The sequence below is a fragment of the Pseudophryne corroboree genome, chromosome 7 (assembly GCF_028390025.1).
Source record: "Pseudophryne corroboree isolate aPseCor3 chromosome 7, aPseCor3.hap2, whole genome shotgun sequence".
Lineage (NCBI taxonomy): Eukaryota > Metazoa > Chordata > Amphibia > Anura > Myobatrachidae > Pseudophryne > Pseudophryne corroboree.
Genome location: NC_086450.1, coordinates 14,382,450 through 14,402,274, shown reverse-complemented (window position 1 = coordinate 14,402,274; position 19,825 = coordinate 14,382,450). Strand labels below are relative to the sequence as shown.

Genomic DNA, 19,825 nt, shown 5'->3' with positions numbered 1-19,825 from the left:
TCCAAACACTGCCGAGATTGGTGCTTAGTGAATTCCCGTGTTGGGACTTAGAAAAAAAACACAAATCGGACAAACACGATTTTTTTGTAAATATTGGCCTTTGTGAGAGTTCTCACATTTTTTTAAAGCTGCAATCATTAACGAAGGATTGCACCTATTATACTTCTTTGTTTGTAAAGGCTAATAGTTATTCATGTGTACTTTACAAATAGATTTTCTCTAATCAATTAGAATGCTAAATTCATAGTTAAAAATAACATGACACTTGGAAGATTCCTCTCATCCTTAAAATAACCAAGTCATTTGAAAAGCATGTTTTTTACCTATGCAATTACTAATTATCCACTAAACATTGTTATCCTGCCATATTACGTTTACAAAAGCTACTCCATTTGTAAGCATAATTATCTTACACTAAATTATAAAAAAGTCATAAATGAGTTGAATTGTTCCTAACTGTTATAACAATTATTTAACTCTTACCTTTATAGTACTTATGTAACAATCTTTACTTTTTAATATTTTGTTTTACTAATCTATTTCATATGGAACAGCTATTATAGAAACTCTGTCTATTTGAGATAAGATAGGAACAAACCACATTTAAATATCTGTATTATATTTCATATCCTAAATTCATGAACAATTAATAATACTGAGATATAATACACTTACAATATTCTCATTTTTATTGTTCATTTATTTATATTGTGCCAGAGCTGGTGAGAGACATTAACTCACAACAGCATGTAACCAAGATATAAATTAGGGACACATTTTTTATTATAATGATCAATAAGATCAAACTATAATTTCTATCCTTTTACATATTTTTTTATTTTTTGGATAGTATTCGTAAATAAACGTACTTTATTTATATTTAGTATAATTGATCATCCACTGTTATTTACTTTATTGCGATGTCATACATTTTATGTGCTCAATACATCATAGTTAATCTCACTTTCACACCTGTTATAGCAACATGTTATTATTATACTGTACGTTTGATTCAATATAATGTGTTATTTACTTGCAAGCATTTTATCTGTTGTAATCTATTGGAGATACATGTGAAGTGGAACGTGTCTTTTTTTTACAAACACATAACATACCTTATGCTCTACAATTTCTGCTATCAATCCGTTGAGATAACTATTTCTAATTTTATTTTAAAACATGCCTTGGATTAATAACACAAATAAAATGGAATTTATTCTTCTTGGACTTTCCAGTCAGCCCAGGACACAAGTTTTTCTTTTCATTGTCTTCCTGCTTGTATATATGTTCACATTAATTGGAAACATTTCCATCATTATTCTAATCCTGTCTGATGTCAGCCTTCACACACCTATGTATTTCTTCCTTGGCAACCTCTCGTTTCTGGATCTCTGCTATTCATCTTCCACTGTGCCGAGGATGTTGAAAGTTTTGATGTCAGTAAAGAAAACTATCTCTTATGCTGAGTGTGCAACACAAATGTATGTTTCTCTCTCCTTAGGGGAAAATGAGTGTGTTCTGCTTGTTATTATGGCTTATGATCGTTATGTAGCTATATGTTATCCACTACATTATACTACAATCATGAGTAAGATGGTTTGCATCAGACTAGCCATCGGTACATGGATATGTGGGTTTCTTCACTCTATTCTCCACGTTTCACTTACACTCAGCGTAGATCATTGTGGTAACAATAAAATAAATCATTTTATGTGTGAAGTGCTAGAAATATTATCACTGGGTTGTGGAAACATTTTGATTATGGAATTTATTATTTTTGTTGCTGGGGTGATTGTTCTCATGGCACCAATCACATTTATTGTAACATCTTATGTTCAAATCATTGTAAGTATCTTAAAAGTAGCATCTTCATCTGGGCAGCAGAAAGCTTTCTCTACCTGTGTCTCTCACATGATGGTTGTGACAATATTTTATGGCACAGCTATGGCTGCCTACATGAAACCTAGGTCGAGCTCTCTACCAGGAACAGACAAATTAATTGGTGTTTTTTATTTTATTGTTACGCCAATGGTAAACCCAATGATTTATGCACTAAGGAATAATGATGTAAAATCAGTTTTTTTTTTAATTTAGAATTGGAAACCTGTTCCGCTAATAGTAATATGGACAGTAGATGACAAAATACCATTAATAGATGGTGAGACTCCTGGAATTAGTTCCGCAAACCATTTGTCCTTCACCTGAAAACATTTTAACTCTGTTTCTTTGTCCAAATCAATGTTGACTAAAAATGGTATACATTAAGTAACATTTAACATATATTTGATATATAGCAAAGTTATTGGATAAAATGAGGTACAGTACATGCATATTTTCCATTAGGGTGGAAGAAGATGCCAGCTTACCCTTTGAATTATGGGACACAGAATGAACTCTACTTATTTGTGGCAACTCAAGTTTACCAGTTACTGAAGATGGGGCATCTTTTACTGGAAAGAGACCAACAAATCTGCTTGTGAAAAGGCAGTGTAAATTTTAAGTTTGTAATAGTCAACCAAATACTACTGGCAATCATACATTTGGTGAGGTGACAAAGTTTCTGCTTGCTCTTTATCAAACACATCCATATAGTCTCTGTAAATTGATGGAACATTTATGTCTGATATTAAAGATGCAAAACTGACATCAGGCTGAACATTGGTTGCAGTAGGAAAATAAAGTACTCTGGTTTTCCAATAAATTACAGAGGTATGTCTTTGGAGCAATGGCTTTCCAAAGCTACAATACAGCAAGCATTTAAATACAACTAACACTTATTCTTCCTAATGACCCTTATTTGCTTATACAATATATGTAAAGGTTTGAGGTTTTCTTATTAATAATGCTTATTGTGATGAGAGAATGCTAGCTTTATTCACGATGGGCATTGAATATTTTTGTTCTAAACTTTTGTCAATGTAATTACCTGTGAACCTTAAATTAATGAGAGCTACAGTACTGTAGAAAATTTAACTAGGTCACAGTTCAATGTCAGAAGTAAAGAAACATAGGAAGATACACTTAGCATGCAATAGTTCTGGTGGAACTAATTTTAAGAGGGAATTCTGCATTGCCCCTTCTCCTCCTCTTCATGGAGCTGAGGTCTTGGTTTTTCCCAACAGACTGTTTCCTCTCATTCTTAGAGTACACCAGTTCATCTCCTGACGTCTTTGATCACATATTTGCAGAGGTTCTGCTTCAGTGTTTTAAGACATTAAAGATGTAGATGTTGCTAGCACAGGAGGGAATGAAGGATTAGCACACAACATTCAGATAAGGGTTAATCTCTAGCTATGCACTGATCCTAACACTCTTCTAAGCCAGAAGATGGATCCATTTGGGATATCTCACTTATAATGTCATCATTTAACACTTTCTCATAGAGTTGATGCATGGCTAGCATATTCCAATCAGTAACCCTCATGCATTGTATAAATTCAGTGTTTTTTTTTTTTTTTTTTGAAACTAAGTTAAATTCTTTAGGTTTACAAACTTAATTTATGTGTGATTGTCAAATGCCTTAGTAAAAGTGTGTGAAATATAGGATTTGAATTACCTACTGGTAAATCCTTTTCTCGTAGTCCATAGAGGATACTGGAGTTCCATTTAGTACCATGGGGTATAGACGGGTCCACTAGGAGCCATGGGCACTTTAAGAATTTGATAGTGTGTGCTGGCTCCTCCCTCTATGCCCCTCCTACCAGACTCAGTCTAGGAAACTGTGCCTGAGGAGACGGACATACTTTGAGAGAAGGATAGATAAGGATAGTGGTGAGATTCTGAACCATCCCACACAACAAGATGAAAGCCAAGCTAATCAAACTTGAAACAGGAACTGCAATGGCTGAACCAACATTTCTTAACTAAGTAACAGTGCAGGAAAAACAAAGCACCAGGCGGGCGCCCAGTATCCTCTATGGACTACGAGAAAAGGATTTACCAGTAGGTAATTAAAATACTATTTTCTCTTACGTCCTAGAGGATACTGGGGTTCCATTTAGTACCATGGGGATGTACCTAAGCTCCCAAACTAGGTGGGAGAGTGCTGAGGTTCCTACAGAATTGATTGCCCTCTGAGGACCTTCAGTTTGGTCAAAGTATCGAACTTGTAGAACTTAGCAAATGTGTTCGAACCTGACCAAGTAGCTGCTCGGCAGAGCTGTAAAGCCAAGACACCCTGGGCAGCCACCCAGGAAGAACCCACTGACCAAGTAGAGTGGGCCTGTACAGATTTTGGACATGACAAACCTGCCGTGGAATAAGAATGCTGGATAGTAAGCCTTATTCAGCATGCAATTGTCTGCTTTGAAGCAGGAAACCCAATTTTATTGGGATCATAAAGAGAAAACAGCAAGTCCGATTTTCTGTGATGAGCTGTTCACTTTACATACACCTTCAAAGCCCTAACAACATCCAAAGACTTTGAAGTAGCAGAGGTGTTGGTAATAACCGGAAACACAATAGGGTGGTTGATGTGAAATGCATACACCGATTTAAGAAGAAATTGCTGACGAGTTCTGAGTTCAGCTCTGTCCTCGTGGAAAATTAAATAGGGACTTTTGTGAGACACAGCCCCCAGCTCCACCACATGTCTTGCTGAAGCCAAGGCCCACAGTGTGATGGACTTCCACGTAAGATATTTTACGTCCACCTCCTGTAACGGTTCAAACCAGTCTGATTGGAGGAACTGCAGCACCAAATTGAGATCCCAAGGTGCCGTGGGAGGCACAAAGGGAGGTTGGATGTGCAGAACACCTTTCAAGAAAGTCTGGACCTCAGAGAAAGAAGCCAATTGTCTTTGAAAGAAAATGGACAAGGCCGACATCTGGACTTTTATGGAGCCCAGACGTAGGCCCACATCCACATCTGCCTGCAGAAAAAGCAGGAAACGTCCCAGATGAAATTCCACCACAGAATAATTTCTGCTCTCACACCAAGAGATGTATTTTTCTTCCAAATATGATGGTAATGCTAAGAAGTTACCACCTTGGATCATAGTTGGTATAACTTTGTTAGGGATCTCTCTTCCTGGGTAGAATCAGCCGTTCAACCTCCATGCCATCAAACGTAGCCGCAGTAAGTTCTGATAGATGAATGGGCCCTGTTGCAGAGGATCCTCGCAAAGAGGTAGAGGCCATGGACGAACCAGACTGGTCACCGAGGTATCCCACTTGTTACTATCAGAGAACCGACAGGAGAACACCAATTTAAAAATCATTAATCTTTCAACAAAAATCCTGATGGTAGATCATATTAAAGTCCTGGAAAAAGGTTTATCTTTTGCACCCACAAAATCGAGATTCCAATGGGAGAAAGACCTCAAATTTTTCGGCCGTAAACTCCTCCTAATGAAATTTTATGCAAAAAACAAGGAGGACCAACCATCAACGTCTTCCATTATAGAAGAAGAACCGATGACTCCAGAAGAATTAGAAGCAATAGCCACACTAGAGGACCTTCAAACAAAAGACCTAAACCAGTCAGCAAACCGGTTAGATAAGGAAGCAAGACCGATTGTAAGAAAAAGTCCACTTTTTTTCCTACCGAAAATATCTGTCCAGAAGTAACAGTATTCCAGGAACTGATCTCCAGAGATCTCGACCAGATATACAAACAAACCAGGATCAAGACACTTAGTAATGACAACCTGAGCAGACAAGAATGAGAAGCATTAATGGAAATTGATACATGGACAGACATTGTAATAAAGCCTTCGGACAAGGGGGGAAATATCGTGCTCTGGCCCTCTGATATGTACACACGTGAAGTAATGAGACAGCTTGGGGACCATGACTGCTATAAGCCCATACTCCTTAATCCAACCAACAACTACAAAATGGAACTTAAAAGATTGTTGAATGAGGCTTTTTCAGAAGGCACGATCACAAGTCATGAACTAGGATATTTACTGACCGACAATCCCAAGACCCCCACCCTGTACCTCCTCCCAAAGGTTCACAAGAATATCACCTCACCACCGGGCAGATCAATTGTATCAGGTCAGGACGGACTTTTAGAAAAACCCAGTTCCTTCCTGGATCTCCACCTAAGGAAGTATGTGCTCACCCTACTGTCATACCTTAAGGACACCCGGGACGTTTTGCAAAGACTCCATGACGTGAAATTAGATGAAAATCATCTCCTGGTGACACTGGACGTGGAGTCCTTATACACCAGTATCGATCACGGAGCAGGCGTGCAGGCGGTTAAATACTTTTTGGACATGGAGAGACAGAGTGACTTCAATGAATTTCTAATCCAACTGTTAACTTTCGTACTTACGAAAAATTATTTTACCTTCAACAACCGTTTCTTTCTATAAACGAGGGGTACAGCAATGGGTGCGGCATGTGCTCCCACCTATGCCAATCTCTATCTAGGCTGGTGGGAGAGGGAGATAGTCTATAACCCTGGAAATGAGATGTACACCCAATACATAACAGCTTGGTGGAGATATATAGATGACATCTCGCTAATATGGGAAGGAGACAGGCCATCTCTAATGAAATTCATTGGCACACTCAACCAAAATAACATCAATTTGAAACTCACACATCACATCAGTGAAACATCGATTCCTTTTCTAGACCTCACCATATATAAAGATATGGAAGGACAATTACATACGAAGCTGTAACAGGAAACAGCAACAAACAGTGTATTACACCAAACAAGTGCCCATTTCCCACCTACGGTGGAAAACATTCCAAAAGGTGAGTTCCTACGCCTTAGAAGGAACTGTTCGGATGTAAACATTTTCAAAGAAAAAAGTGAGGACCTCTCACGCAGATTTCAGGAGAGAGGGTACAGTCGTCGGTCCATTAAGAAAGCTAATAAGCTCACACTGTCCACCACTAGGAACTCTAAGTTTTTTCCAACAGTGCCAAGACCAGCGACAGAGCAATACAATCAGTTGACAACAAGATAAGATTCGTGGGAACATACTGTAGGGAATGGACGGAAATAACAAACTCCATTCAGAAACACTGGTCGGTCCTTCCATTGGACGAAGATCTATCCAAGAGTCTAGATTCTAAAGTATCTTTTAGCTGGCGACAATCCAAAAACTTGAGGGACCAACTGGTCTCCAGCCATTTCAGAAGTCTCCCCAAGCGAACACCAGTAACTATTGGCTCTTACCCCTGTGGAGGATGCAGAGCATGTTCGTACATGGTAAAAACGACAAGCCTCATGGACAGATATGGGAACATGAGGAGCATCAAGCAATTCATAAATTGTAACTCAGAAGGGGTAATTTATTGCTTGGTTTGCACCTGCGGTCTGCATTATGTGGGGATGATGACCAGAAAATTAAAATCCGCATATTGGAACACGCAGGAACCATAAGGAACATTGTCCCTGACTTGAAAATAATGATGAAACTGACCACAGTGGCAAGGCATTTTCAATGCCTCCATGGTTGTGACCCAAAGGACTTGAAAACTTTTGGCCTGGATCAAGTCAAATTTGGAAAACGGGGTGATGACCTAACTCAGGAGCTTTTGAAGAAGGAGTCAGAGTGGACCTATAATCTCAACTGCCTTGCACCACGAGGGATGAATAAACACATTAATTATGGAACCTTTATATAAAGCACAACAGAGTGGCCATTCTCTGTCAATCACATTTATCAGGACTAAAAAGATAATACACCTGGCGCTGTCACCTTACAAGGTGAAAGCAGCTAGTCTCGGGGGACTGATCCCAGTTCACCCAAAGATATAAACAACAAAATCAAAAGAAATGAGACAGCGCTATTCACTTTGTATAAAATCTATATATCTTGTTTGATTGATAGTAAAACAGCTGACTACAAACTATCAGCTGCACCGTTCATTACACGTTCAGTGTTTTAATAAATGAGTTTGCTACAATAAATGGACACTATCTATAGATTATAGGAATAATTCTTATAATTGTTATTATAATATATATATTGTATTTGGTTGAGATCGTGTTTGTTAGTGTCCAAGTAGATTAGCTTTTTTTGACCACTGTGCTATATTGATTCTAGGAGTAAGAACTCCCATTAAAGGGACCAAGAGTCTGGTAACGCAGGTGGTTAGAAAGGTTGATTTAGTGTGGAAACATTCAGTGTTGACATGGTATAGTTTTTAAATAATTCTTAATAGATTAATATTAGTACCGGCCGGCACTATAGTCTAATATTTGTATTGTATAAATTGTATGTTGTGTTCTTTTTTATATATACAGAAAAGTAAACTAAAAGGATTTTATACAAAGTGAATAGCGCTGTCTCATTTCTTTTGATTTTGACATTTATCAGGAAATATATCACTTTTATCTAGTGGAATTAATACCATTATCCAACCCAATATACTGTTTCTCCGTAACTAATCTACTTTCTCCCCAACTAATTAACTTTTATCCACGAAGGTCTATTCACGGTTTCACCTAGAGTGCACACACGTTCATCTTTTTCAATTTTTCATTACCACCATTTTGTATCACGGCATACTTTTTTTAATTTCACGTCCTCGCTTCCCCTCACTCCAAACATAAATGCCCCCCCTTTCCCCTCTCTTCCCCTCACTCCAAACATAAATGCCCCCCCTTTACCCTCTTTATGCAAGGGGGCTCAGATCCCAATATTTTCCTTTCTCTGTGATATGACACTCACAGCTGCGTTCTTTTTCTCCATTTTTGACTTGTTACAACAATCACATCACTTATCATAGCTTTCTCACTCCAACACCACTCATATATATATGCCTCACACTTTAGAAAGTCACATCAAAATAGTATAATCAAACTATAGTAGTCACTTTACACAAACCCACTTTCACGCATGACAAGTACACAACATTGTCACCCTATCCAATCCTTTCCCTCTTTACATAATTTCCCCCCCCTCTTTCTCCCTCCAGTCCTATTTCATATTCTTCCTCCCCCTCCCCCCCCCCCCTCCTTTTCACGTATCATAATACACGTACAATAACATTTAATTTTTTGGTTCATTAGGTTTCCCCGTTACTGGTACCATTAATTCGATATAAGACCCCAATTAATAACCACTTGATTATTACTTTGCCTTTTATAAATACAATTCTGTATGACACTGCACATCCCAATTATTTTGGATCACGCATGCTCAGGAAATCTAACCCATTGCTGTACTACCATAATCTTATTGTCCACTACATCGAGCTGTAAGAATGATATGCCTGGTCAGACAATGGAAACATGGGGGTGCACGTCATGGGGCCGCGCACTTCCAGATAACACGCCCACTGCCTGGCAACAGGCTTGTGTAACTCGGCTTAACCTAGGCAATGGTTGCTGGGGGATGTGCATCACGATGATGAGCACTTCCAGATCCACGTGTCCACCATCGAGCTATGTACGGCTCCGCTTGCCAGAGAACGGTCACCCTGGCAACGGCTGCTAAGCAGGGCGCACCCGAGTGATGTGCACTTCCGGACCCATTTGCCCACTATGGCAACTACAATATGCGGCTCACAACACAGGTGTAAGATCGGGCAGTATTTGCAGGAGGCGTGCCTTACAACGACGCACACTTCTGGGGAGCGATGCCCTCATTTCAAGTCCCGCTATGAGTCTGTTGACCCTCACAAAGTGATGCCATATGTATGCTGATAACACTTTTAAGTCACATGATCTTGCTCCCCCTTTCTTGCAAAGTGTATAGTGCCCATTATGTGATATACGACATACTGGCAAACTATGGGCAGGATCACTCAGGAAGTGATGCAATACAGGAAGTGTGGATCATCAGTGATGTGCACTCCAGCACACATGGTGATCCAGCTGAGGATTGTGAGCTATTAAGTAATTAGGTATCCAGCATATATACCCTAACTCTTAGTTACTACCTCACCAGTGAACAAGCCCACTTGAGGTGAAATGGTCCGTTTGGTCCACGAGAGTATTGGGAATGCACAGCCCATACCAACTCCAGGAGTTCCCCAGTCCAGTAAGCGCCCATTTGGGCTTTTTTGATTGTACTTTATATGCTTACTTTTAAGTGTAATTTTCAAAGTTGCTGATTTAACATTTGAGTTATTAGTAGATACTGAGAAGTCATACAATGTGAATGTTTCTATTTGGGTATGATTAGCATCTCACAGGTTACCATTCACTCTCTAGTTTAACAGACATGTAATACAACAGCCGATCATCACATACTCTAGGACAAATATCCACCTATAATTGTATTATTATCACTTAACCCTTGCTGTTAAACAGCAATTTAGTTGTAAGAAATAAGTGTTTTCTTCTTCTGCACTCAGACTATTGGTTTTTTGGGTGATATGCCAGAATTGCCGGCAGCAGGATAAGCCTTTGTTTTCAGTAAATATATCGGTCTCCCAATTATAGGAGTTGTCTCATTTTTTTAACTAGGTGCATCCTTGGTGCAGTTTTTGAACATACAGTTTCTTATATGATTTTTGAATTTAATTTATGTCACAATTTGGTCATTTTGCCGCCAATAAGAGTGTGTAACCATGGATTGCCAAACTCACGCATATCTTTACCCATAAAACCGGGCTAGCGGAATTATTATTTTTACATTTCTCTATTCTTCTTTCTTCTTTCTCCTTTCTCTTCCTTTTTTTCTCTTTTCTTTATTCTAAATGTGCTCTCGCATCCGGTTGGACAGCAGAAGAACTGGTTTCCTGCTTGGTAAGAGTACTCACTCATTCAGCAAAGATTACTGCCATACTCCACAGGATAAGCCCAATCTCATAAGATCTTGAAAGCCAATCTCTGGTAGGCCTGGTAAGTAATTGATGGCGAGACCTGCAATGAATACCAGGTACAGTAAACCTATATGCTGAACAGCAGAAGGAAACTACCCACTTACCATTTATTTTCGATCTAATTTTCAGTGTCTACCTGGACACACTATGTAAGACCTTCTTCATAAAAATACAAGGGGTATGTGATAAGGATCCTTTCTAGGTATCATGAACCACAACAAAGGGAATACTAGATACTAATAGCCCCCCTTCTGTTAGGGGCATTGAGAGATACAGGCTTTGTAACCAATGTCTTTTTGATAGTTAGACCTCAAGGAGGTACTAATCCTTTGAATTATAAAGCCTTATGGTAACACCACTGTCTCAAAGTAGAGCAGCAGGCGTTTAAGTACCCATAGAGGCAACATTTTTACTCACTAAGATCTATAACTTGTACCTTTGAGAGTGATAATATTAAGAAATTATCTGCAACTATAGAGACCGCTGAACAATGACCGCTGAACCCTGTGGGGAGAATTAATATGTCTTGTGATATTAAGTATAGACAGTGACATTCGAGTAATTATTTATTAAGTCAAATATTTTCACCTAGGCAGTTATTCACTATCAAGTACAACTCCATCTATGGGGTGCTGATTATGCAAAATAAACTGGTAATTTGCATATATACATAAAATAACTCTTTGAAGTTGTGTGCTACTTAATCCTATTTTTTAGTTTTATTGTCTGACAATCATAAGAGTGCCCCAACACAGAGTCTTTCTCTTTTCTTTTTCTTTTTTGCCACATCCACATCTACCTGCAGAAAAAGCAGGAAACGTCCCAGATGAAATTCCACTGCAGAATAATTTCTGCTCTTACACCAAGAGACGTATTTCTTCCAAATATGATGGTAATGCTTAGAAGTTACCACCTTCCGGACTTGGATCATAGTTGGTATAACCTTGTTAGGGATCTCTCTTCCTGGGTAGAATCAGCCGTTCAACCTCCATACCATCAAACATAGCCACAGTAAGTCCTGATAGACGAATGGGCCCTGTTGCAAAAGATCCTCGCGAAGAGATAGAGGCCATGGATCGTTGAGGAGCATCTTCAGAAGGTCCACATACCATGCCCTTTTTGACCAGTCCGGAGCAATGAGTATTGCTTGAACCTTTTCCCTTTTTATTCGCTTTAGAGTTCTTGGGATCAGAGGAACTGGAGGAAACACATACACCATCTGATAGATCCATGGAGTTGTCAGGGCGTCTACTACCACTGCCTGTGGGTTTCTTGACCTTGAACAATACCACCTGAGCTTCTTGTTGAGATGAGAGGCCATCATGTTGATCTGTGTATATCCTCATTGATGTATCAAGCACCTGAACACTTCCGGGTAAAGGTCCCACTCCCCCGGGTGCAGGTTGTGTCTGCTGAGGAAGTCTGCTTCCCAGTTGTCTACTCCCATAATGAATACCGCTGACAATGCCACGGCATTTTTTTCTGCCCAGAGGAGAATTCTTGACAGCTCTGACATTGCTGATCTGCTTTTCGTTCCGCCCTGTCGGTTTATGTACGTCACCACCGTCACATTGTCTGACTGGGCCTGAATTTCCCAATCTTGAAGAAGATGTTAGGCCTGAAAAAGGGCATTGTATATGGTGCTGAGTTCCAGAATGTTGATTGGAATCATGACTTCCTGACTTGACCATCTTCCTTGAAACTGCACCCCCGGGGTGACTGCTCCCCAACCTCTGAGGCTTGCATCTGTGGTTAACATAATCCATTTCCAAATTCCGAACCTGTGAAACTCAACAAGATGAGAAGTCTGTAGCCACCACAGAAGGGAGATCCTGGCTTTTGGTGCATGTGAAGATGCGATCTGGACCATTTGTCCAACAGATCAAGCTGGAAGGGACTTGCCTCAAACCCTTCATATTGAAGTGCCTTGTAAGCGGCCACCATTTTCCCCAGAAGGCAAATGCATAGATGCACCAATATCCGGGTTGGCTTCAGGACATCCCGAACCATCGACTGGATTACCAATGCCTTTCCAACGAAAGAACACTTTCTGTGATTCTGTGTCCAGTATCATTCCCAGGAATGTAACCCTCCATGTTGGCTCCAAATGAGATTTTGGAAGGTACAGAATCCACCCGTGATCCTGGAGGAGTTTGGTTGAGAGACCAATGCTGTCCAGCAACCTTTCCCTGGACGGTGCTTTTATCAGAGGATCATCCAGGTATGGAAATACGTTCACACCCTGTTTGTGGAGTAGAAACTTTATTTCTGCCATCACCTTGGTGAACACCCTTGGTGCCATGGAGATACCAAATACCAGGGCCTGGAACTGGTAGTGACAGTCCTGCAGTGCAAACTGTAGGTATGTTAGGCGCGGAGGTCTTCGACCGTGCCCTGACTGAGCAGCGGTCATGGCCGCCGTGCCTCTCTACTTCCCTGTCCCCCGCACGGCGCCTAGCAACACCAGGATGCCGTGCGCACGATAGCTGCCGGGTCCCTGGCAATGCAGGATGCCGTGCGTGCAGGGCCGCCGGGTGCATAGCAACGGGGACGCCACAGGTGGACCGCGTTCCCCGTTGCTAAGAATAGTTAATTAGGTTGCTCGTGTAGCAGGGCAGCTGCACGGCAACTAGTAATTAGGGTCTGGGGGCTGGTCCTGCTGGCCCTCCCATTATTGGCCAGCAGGGCCATTTTATGTGAGCCAGCACACTGCAGCCTCGCCGGTGATAGCTTCTTGTATGCTGTTCCTGCCTTGCAGAACTCTGTTCCTGTCAGCCGTGTTTGGTGGATCTTGCTCCCTGCCCTCTGGTACTTTGAAGGTCCGAAACCAGTCCTGGGAATCCTTCTAGTCCTTGCGAACCTGTTTATTTCATCTGGGGTTCTCGCCTGGTTTCGTGAGTAGCGGCTTCTGCCGTGTGTTGTGGCCTATGCCGCTTAGTGTTTACTTCACTGTGAATTGGTGCATTTGCGGAGGTTTCCGCTTTCACTGTCCTCCCCGGAACTCGGCGGTGCTGTGTGGGGGAGTGGACAGTGGTTTCTTTGTAGTTCTTTTCCTTTGGCGGCGTGCCGCACATACGTTTAGTTTTTAGGTAGTTTATAGCCCGTAGCGTGGTTGTTTCAGTTAGAGGTCCCCTTGTTATTACCCTGTCTCAGTTCACACCTTGTCTCTCTTTAAGACCTGAGGGGGCATCGGAGTTGGGCAGACCTAATCCGCCCTTCAAACGCGGCTGCCATGGGCCCAAGAAACCATAGTCGTTCAGGCGTGAATTGCTAACACGGGTAAGACAACGGAGGTAGGGTGCTAGGGGCTATTACCTTCCCATTTCCCAATCCCAGCATTCCGTCTTGGTGCTCAGGACTCACTACATAAGATCTCCCCTGTCCTGAGCATCAGGATCATAACAAGGTATGCCTAATGATGCGGCCAGATCGGAATGTGAAGGTACGCATCCTTGATGTCCAGAGACACTAGGAATTCTCCCTCCTCCAGACCTGAGATTACCGCTCTCAGAGACTCCATCTTGAATTTGAACACTCGTAAGTACACATTCACCAACTTGAGGTTTAGAATCAGCCTTACTGAACCGTCCAGCTTCGGTACAAAAAACAGATTGGAATAGTACCCCTTGTTTTGCAGATGAGGTGTAACTGGAACAATGACTTGAGCCTGTACCAGTTTTGGATGGCATCCTGTAAAGTTATACTTGCCTCTTGTGAAACTGGTAAGCATGATTTGAATTATCCGTGAGGTGGGAGCTCTTGGAACTCCAGTCTGTAGCCCTGGGAAATAAGATCCATGACCCAGGGATCCTGGCATGAAGACCTGAGGTGGCATCGGAGTTGGGCAGACCTAATCCACCCTTCAAATGCGGCTGCCATGGGCCCAACAAACCATAGTCGTTCAGGCGTGAATTGATAACACGGGTAGGACAACGGAGGTAGGGTGCTAGGGGCTATTACCTTCCCATTTCCCAATCCCAGCATTCCGTCTTGGTGCTCAGGACTCACTACATAAGATCTCCCCTGTCCTGAGCATCAGAATCGTAACATTATCACCGGCCCACATAAAAAAGTGGGTTTAATTTTTTCTGTTGTATTGGTGGGTCTAGAAATTCGGCCTCATGAATCCGGCAGGTTTAGGGCCAAACCCCAGTCAGCTTTTGGTTAACCAAATACAGGAATTAACTCAGATGGTTCAGGACCTTACTCTTCGGGTGAGATCGCAGGAAGATCTTTTGCGAGCCTCCCCGAGTATGGTTCCAGAACCTAAGATGCATTTACCTGACCGTTTTTCGGGTAACCGAAAGGATTTTTTTAATTTTAAGGAAGCTTGTAAGCTTTATTTTCGTTTAAGGCCCCGTTCCTCTGGTACTTAGTCTCAGCGGGTCGGGATTGTGATGTCTCTACTTCAGGGTGATCCACAGACCTGGGCGTTTGGGCTAAGAGCGGATGATGCTGCTTTGTTATCAGTAGACGCCTTTTTTAAATCCTTAGGCCTCTTATATGACGACCCAGAAAAGAAGCATCAGCTGAGAGTCACCTGCGTGCCCTTAAGCAAGGCAAAAATCCAGCAGAGGTGTATTGTACCGAATTTAGCCGTTGGTCGAACAACTGTTGCTGGAATGACCCGGCCCCGCGCAGTCAGTTTCGCCTCGGTTTGTCGGAAGTTATTAAAGACAGTCTCCTTCAGTACCCCGCTCCTGAGACTCTAGACAAACTCATGGAGCTCGCTATTAAAATTGATCGTTGTCTCCGAGAGCGGAGGGCTGAAAGAGGAACAACTTTTAGGCCTAATCCATGTGTATATACTTTTCCTGAGGACGTCGAGGAGCCCATGCAAATGGGTTTCTCCCGGCTGTCCCCAGAGGAAAGAACCAGAAGGTTAAGTTCTGGTCTTTGTTTGTATTGTGGTGGTAAGGGACATATCGCACGTAACTGCCCGAACAAGCCGGGAAACGCTCTGACCAAGTGAATTGTGAGGGGGTTCACTTGGGTCTGCAGTTAATCTCCTCTAATAATTCTCTATTAGTTCCGGTAAAGATTTCCTTTGGCAGCCTCAGTTCGTTGGTGTCAGCCTTCGTCGACAGTGGAGCTGCAGGAAATTTTATGGATTTAGCTTGGGCTAAGGCTTTAGGCGTTCCACAGATACCCTTAGATAGACGTAGCACCATGCACAGCTTGGATGGGGGTCCGCTTTCCAATAGGGTTATTACTCACTGCACACCTCCAGTATTGCTGACAGTGGGGGCCCTACATTCAGAAGAAATAGAATTTTACCTTACACATTGTCCGGCAGTTCCAGTAGTTTTGGGTCACCCCTGGCTTGCCTTTCATAATCCCACAATAGATTGGCGGTCTGGGGAGATTTCCCAATGGTGTCCTTTTTGTGTTAAGGAGTGTATTTCCCATCCAGTCCGGGTTGCGGCAGTTACCCCAGAACTTATTCCTTTGGAATATCAGGATTTTGCTGATGTTTTCTCCAAGGGTAATGCGGACGTTCTGCCTCCCCATCGGTCCTATGACTGCGCTATAGATTTAGTTCCCGGGGCCACTTTACCTAAGGGGAGATTATATGCCCTCTCCGGGCCAGAAACCACGGCTATGGATAATTATATCCAGGAAAGCCTGAAAAAAGGCTTCATTAGGCCCTCGAAATCTCCTTTGAGTGCAGGATTCTTTTTTGTTGAGAAAAAAGATGGGTCGCTCAGACCATGTATTGATTTTCGGGCTCTGAATAAGATTTCTGTTAAAAACACCTACCCTTTGCCTTTGATGTCAGTGCTTTTTGATCAGTTGCGCTCTGCCGTTATCTTCTCAAAAATCGATCTTAGAGGAGCTTACAATCTCATCCGAATAAGATCTGGGGATGAGTGGAAGACGGCATTCAGCACACAGTTGGGTCATTATGAATACCTTATGATGCCCTTTGGGCTGTCAAATGCTCCTTCGGTATTTCAAGACCTCATCAATGATGTTCTTCGTGACTTTCTTGAAAAGTTCGTTGTCGTTTATTTAGACGACATTTTGATATACTCTGAGTCTATGGAACAACATATTACCCAGGTGCGTCTGGTTCTTCAAAAACTTCGGGAGAATCATTTATACGCAAAACTAGAGAAATGTGATTTTCACATCACGGAAGTGTCCTTCTTGGGGTATATTATTTCTCCCCAGGGATTTTTCATGGAACCGAAAAAAACTCCAGGCCATCCTTAATTGGGCGCAACCCACAAATTTAAAAGCAGTTCAGCGCTTTTTAGGGTTTGCAAACTATTATAGGCGGTTCATTCATACCTTTGCTGATTTGGTCGCTCCTATAGTAGCATTGACTAAAAAAGGAGCGGAAAAAAGGAGCGGACCCTTCCAATTGGTCGCCTGCAGCCGAGTCTGCCTTTCGGGCCTTAAAGCAGGCCTTTGTCTCGGCTCCTGTTCTCAGGCACCCTAACCCGGAGCTCCCCTTTATAGTCGAGATAGATGCCTCAGAGGTTGGAGTGGGGGCTATCCTATTTCAGGAAGATCCGGAGTCTCAGGAATTACACCCTTGTGCCTTCATGTCCAGGAAATTCTCCTCCGCAGAATCCAACTATGACGTTGGTAATCAAGAATTGCTGGCAGTTAAATGGGCTTTCGAGGAGTGGAGGCATTGGCTGGAGGGAGCTAGGCATACCATTACAGTGTTTACTGACCATTAGAACCTGCAGTATATTGAGTCAGCTAAACGGCTTAATGCTCGGCAGGCACGTTGGGCATTGTTTTTTACTCATTTCAGGTTTATTATCACCTTCAGGCCCGGTTCCAAAATTACTAAAGCTGATGCCCTGTCACGTTGTTTTCTTCCGGTCCACAATAACCATCCTGCTACTACCCCCATAGTTCCATCATCTGTCATCCGGGCAGGCCTCACACAGGATTTATTTACTCAGTTAGTCCAGCTTCAACAGCAGGCTCCTAAACTTTCTCCTGCTGATCGTCTCTTTGTCCCTGAATTTCTGAGAGGCACTGTTTTAGCTGAGTTTCATGACAACAAAGTCTCTGGTCATCCAGGTATCACTAAGACCTTGGAGTTAGTCTCTCGCTCGGTGTGGTGGCCTAGTCTTTCTAAAGATGTAATGGAATTTGTCCATTCCTGTCAGGTTTGTGCACGGCATAAGGTTCCTCCTTCATTGCCTATCGGGCAACTCGTACCTTTAGCCGTTCCTCTAAGGCCATGGTCACATATATCCATGGATTTCGTGGTGGACCTTCCTCTTTCAGCCGGATTTCAAGTCATTTGGGTGGTAGTAGATCGTTTTAGTAAGATGGCTCATTTCATTGCTCTTCCCCAATTACCCTCTGCTCAAGGGTTGGCAGTCTTGTTTCTCCGTCATGTGTTCAGGCTCCATGGGTTGCCCAGGGATATTGTCTCTGATCGGGGTCCGCAATTCATTGCTCGTTTCTGGAAACGTTTTTGTGCCTCATTAAATATGAAACTCTCTTTAACATCTGGGTACCATCCACAATCTAACAGACAAACCGAATGAGTAATTAAAACAGTATTTACGGTTGTATTCGGCCAAACTCCAGAATGATTGGTCTGAATTTCTTCCTTTAGCCGAATTTGCTTATAAAAACTCTTGTCATTCTTCCACCAAGGAGTCCCCATTATTTTCGGCCTTTGGCTTTAATCCTAGAGCCAACTCTTTTTTTCCTCATTCTCCAGTCTCCTCATTGACCTTAACCTCCCATCTCAGAACAATTTGGAGAAAGGTGCACCTTGCCTTGAGAAAAGATGCCTTCCGAGAAAAGAAATTTTCTGATAGGCTCCGACGTCCTTGCACTTTTAAGGTGGGAGATAAGGTATGGTTGTCAACTCGCAACATCAAGCTCCGACAACCCTCGGCTAGATTGGGACCCAAATTTATTGGACCATTCCTTATCACTAAGAAGGTCAACCCAGTTGCTTTTCGGCTACGCTTGCTGAGATCTCTCAAAATTGGCAATACTTTTCACTGTTCTCTTTTGAAACAGTATTTTTCTTCCAGGAGATTTCCTCGGAGGACTTCCCAGGGTAGATCTCTGGTGGATGTTCAGGGGCAACAAGAGTTCTTGGTGGAGACGGTTTTAGATTCTAAGCTTTCTCGGGGTCGGCTCTATTTTTTGGTCCACTGGAAAGGTTATGGCGCTGAAGAAAGATCTTGGGTGTTGGATAAGGATTTACATGCTCCTAAGCTTAAGAGGATATTCTTTCAGGAGTTTCCTCAGAAACCTGGCTCTAGGGGTTCTTTAACCCCTCCTCAAGGGGGGGTACTGTTAGGAGCGGCGGTCTTTGGCCGTGCCCTGACTGAGCAGCGGTCACGGCCACCGCGCCTCTCTCCTTCCCTGTCCCCTGCACGGCGCCTAGCAATGCCAGGACGCCGTGCACACGATAACTGCCGGGTCCCTGGCAACGCAGGATGCCATGCGTGCAGGGCCGCCGGGTGCATAGCAACGGGGACGCCACAGGTGGACTGCGTTCCCCGTTGCTAAGAATAGTTAATTAGGTTGCTCGTGCAGCAGGGCAGCTGCACGGCAACTAGTAATTAGGGTCTGGGGGCTGGTCCTGCTGGCCCTCCTGTTATTGGCCAGCAGGGCCTTTTTATGTGAGCCAGCACACTGCAGCCCCGCCGGTGATAGCTTCTTGTATGCTGTTCCTGCCTTGCAGAACTCTGTTCCTGTCAGCCGTGTTTGGTGGATCTTGCTCCCTGCCCTCTGGTACTTTGGAGGTCCGAAACCGGTCCTGGGAATCCTTCTAGTCCTTGCAAACCTGTTTCTGTCATCTGGGGTTCTCGCCCGGTTTCATGAGTAGCGGCTTCTGCCGTGTGTTGCGGCCTATGCCGCTTAGTGTTTACTTCACTGTGAATTGGTGCATTTGCGGAGGTTTCCGCTTTCACTGTCCTCCCCGGAACTCGGCAGTGCCGTGTGGGGGAGTGGACAGTGGTTTCTTTGTAGTTCTTTTCCTTTGGCGGTGTGCCACACATACGTTTAGTTTTTAGGTAATTTATAGCCCCTAGCGTGGTTGTTTCAGTTAGAGGTCCCCTTGTTATTACCCTGTCTCAGTTCATGCC

At 42.8% G+C, this 19,825-nt stretch overlaps 1 protein-coding gene across 1 annotated transcript; it reads left to right on the top strand.

The window, feature by feature from the left end:
- The first annotated feature begins 1,179 nt into the window (after nt 1-1,179).
- On the top strand, nt 1,180-2,094 carry LOC134943513 (olfactory receptor 13C2-like). Its single transcript, XM_063932314.1, has one exon. It carries the CDS (start codon nt 1,180-1,182, stop codon nt 2,092-2,094), a length of 915 nt encoding a protein of 304 aa, XP_063788384.1.
- Nucleotides 2,095-19,825: the final 17,731 nt, after the last annotated feature.

What these genes read in the sequence shown, in the direction of transcription:
- LOC134943513 (XM_063932314.1), top strand. Translation starts at nt 1,180, where the DNA reads ATGCCTTGGATTAATAACACAAATAAAATGGAATTTATTCTTCTTGGA.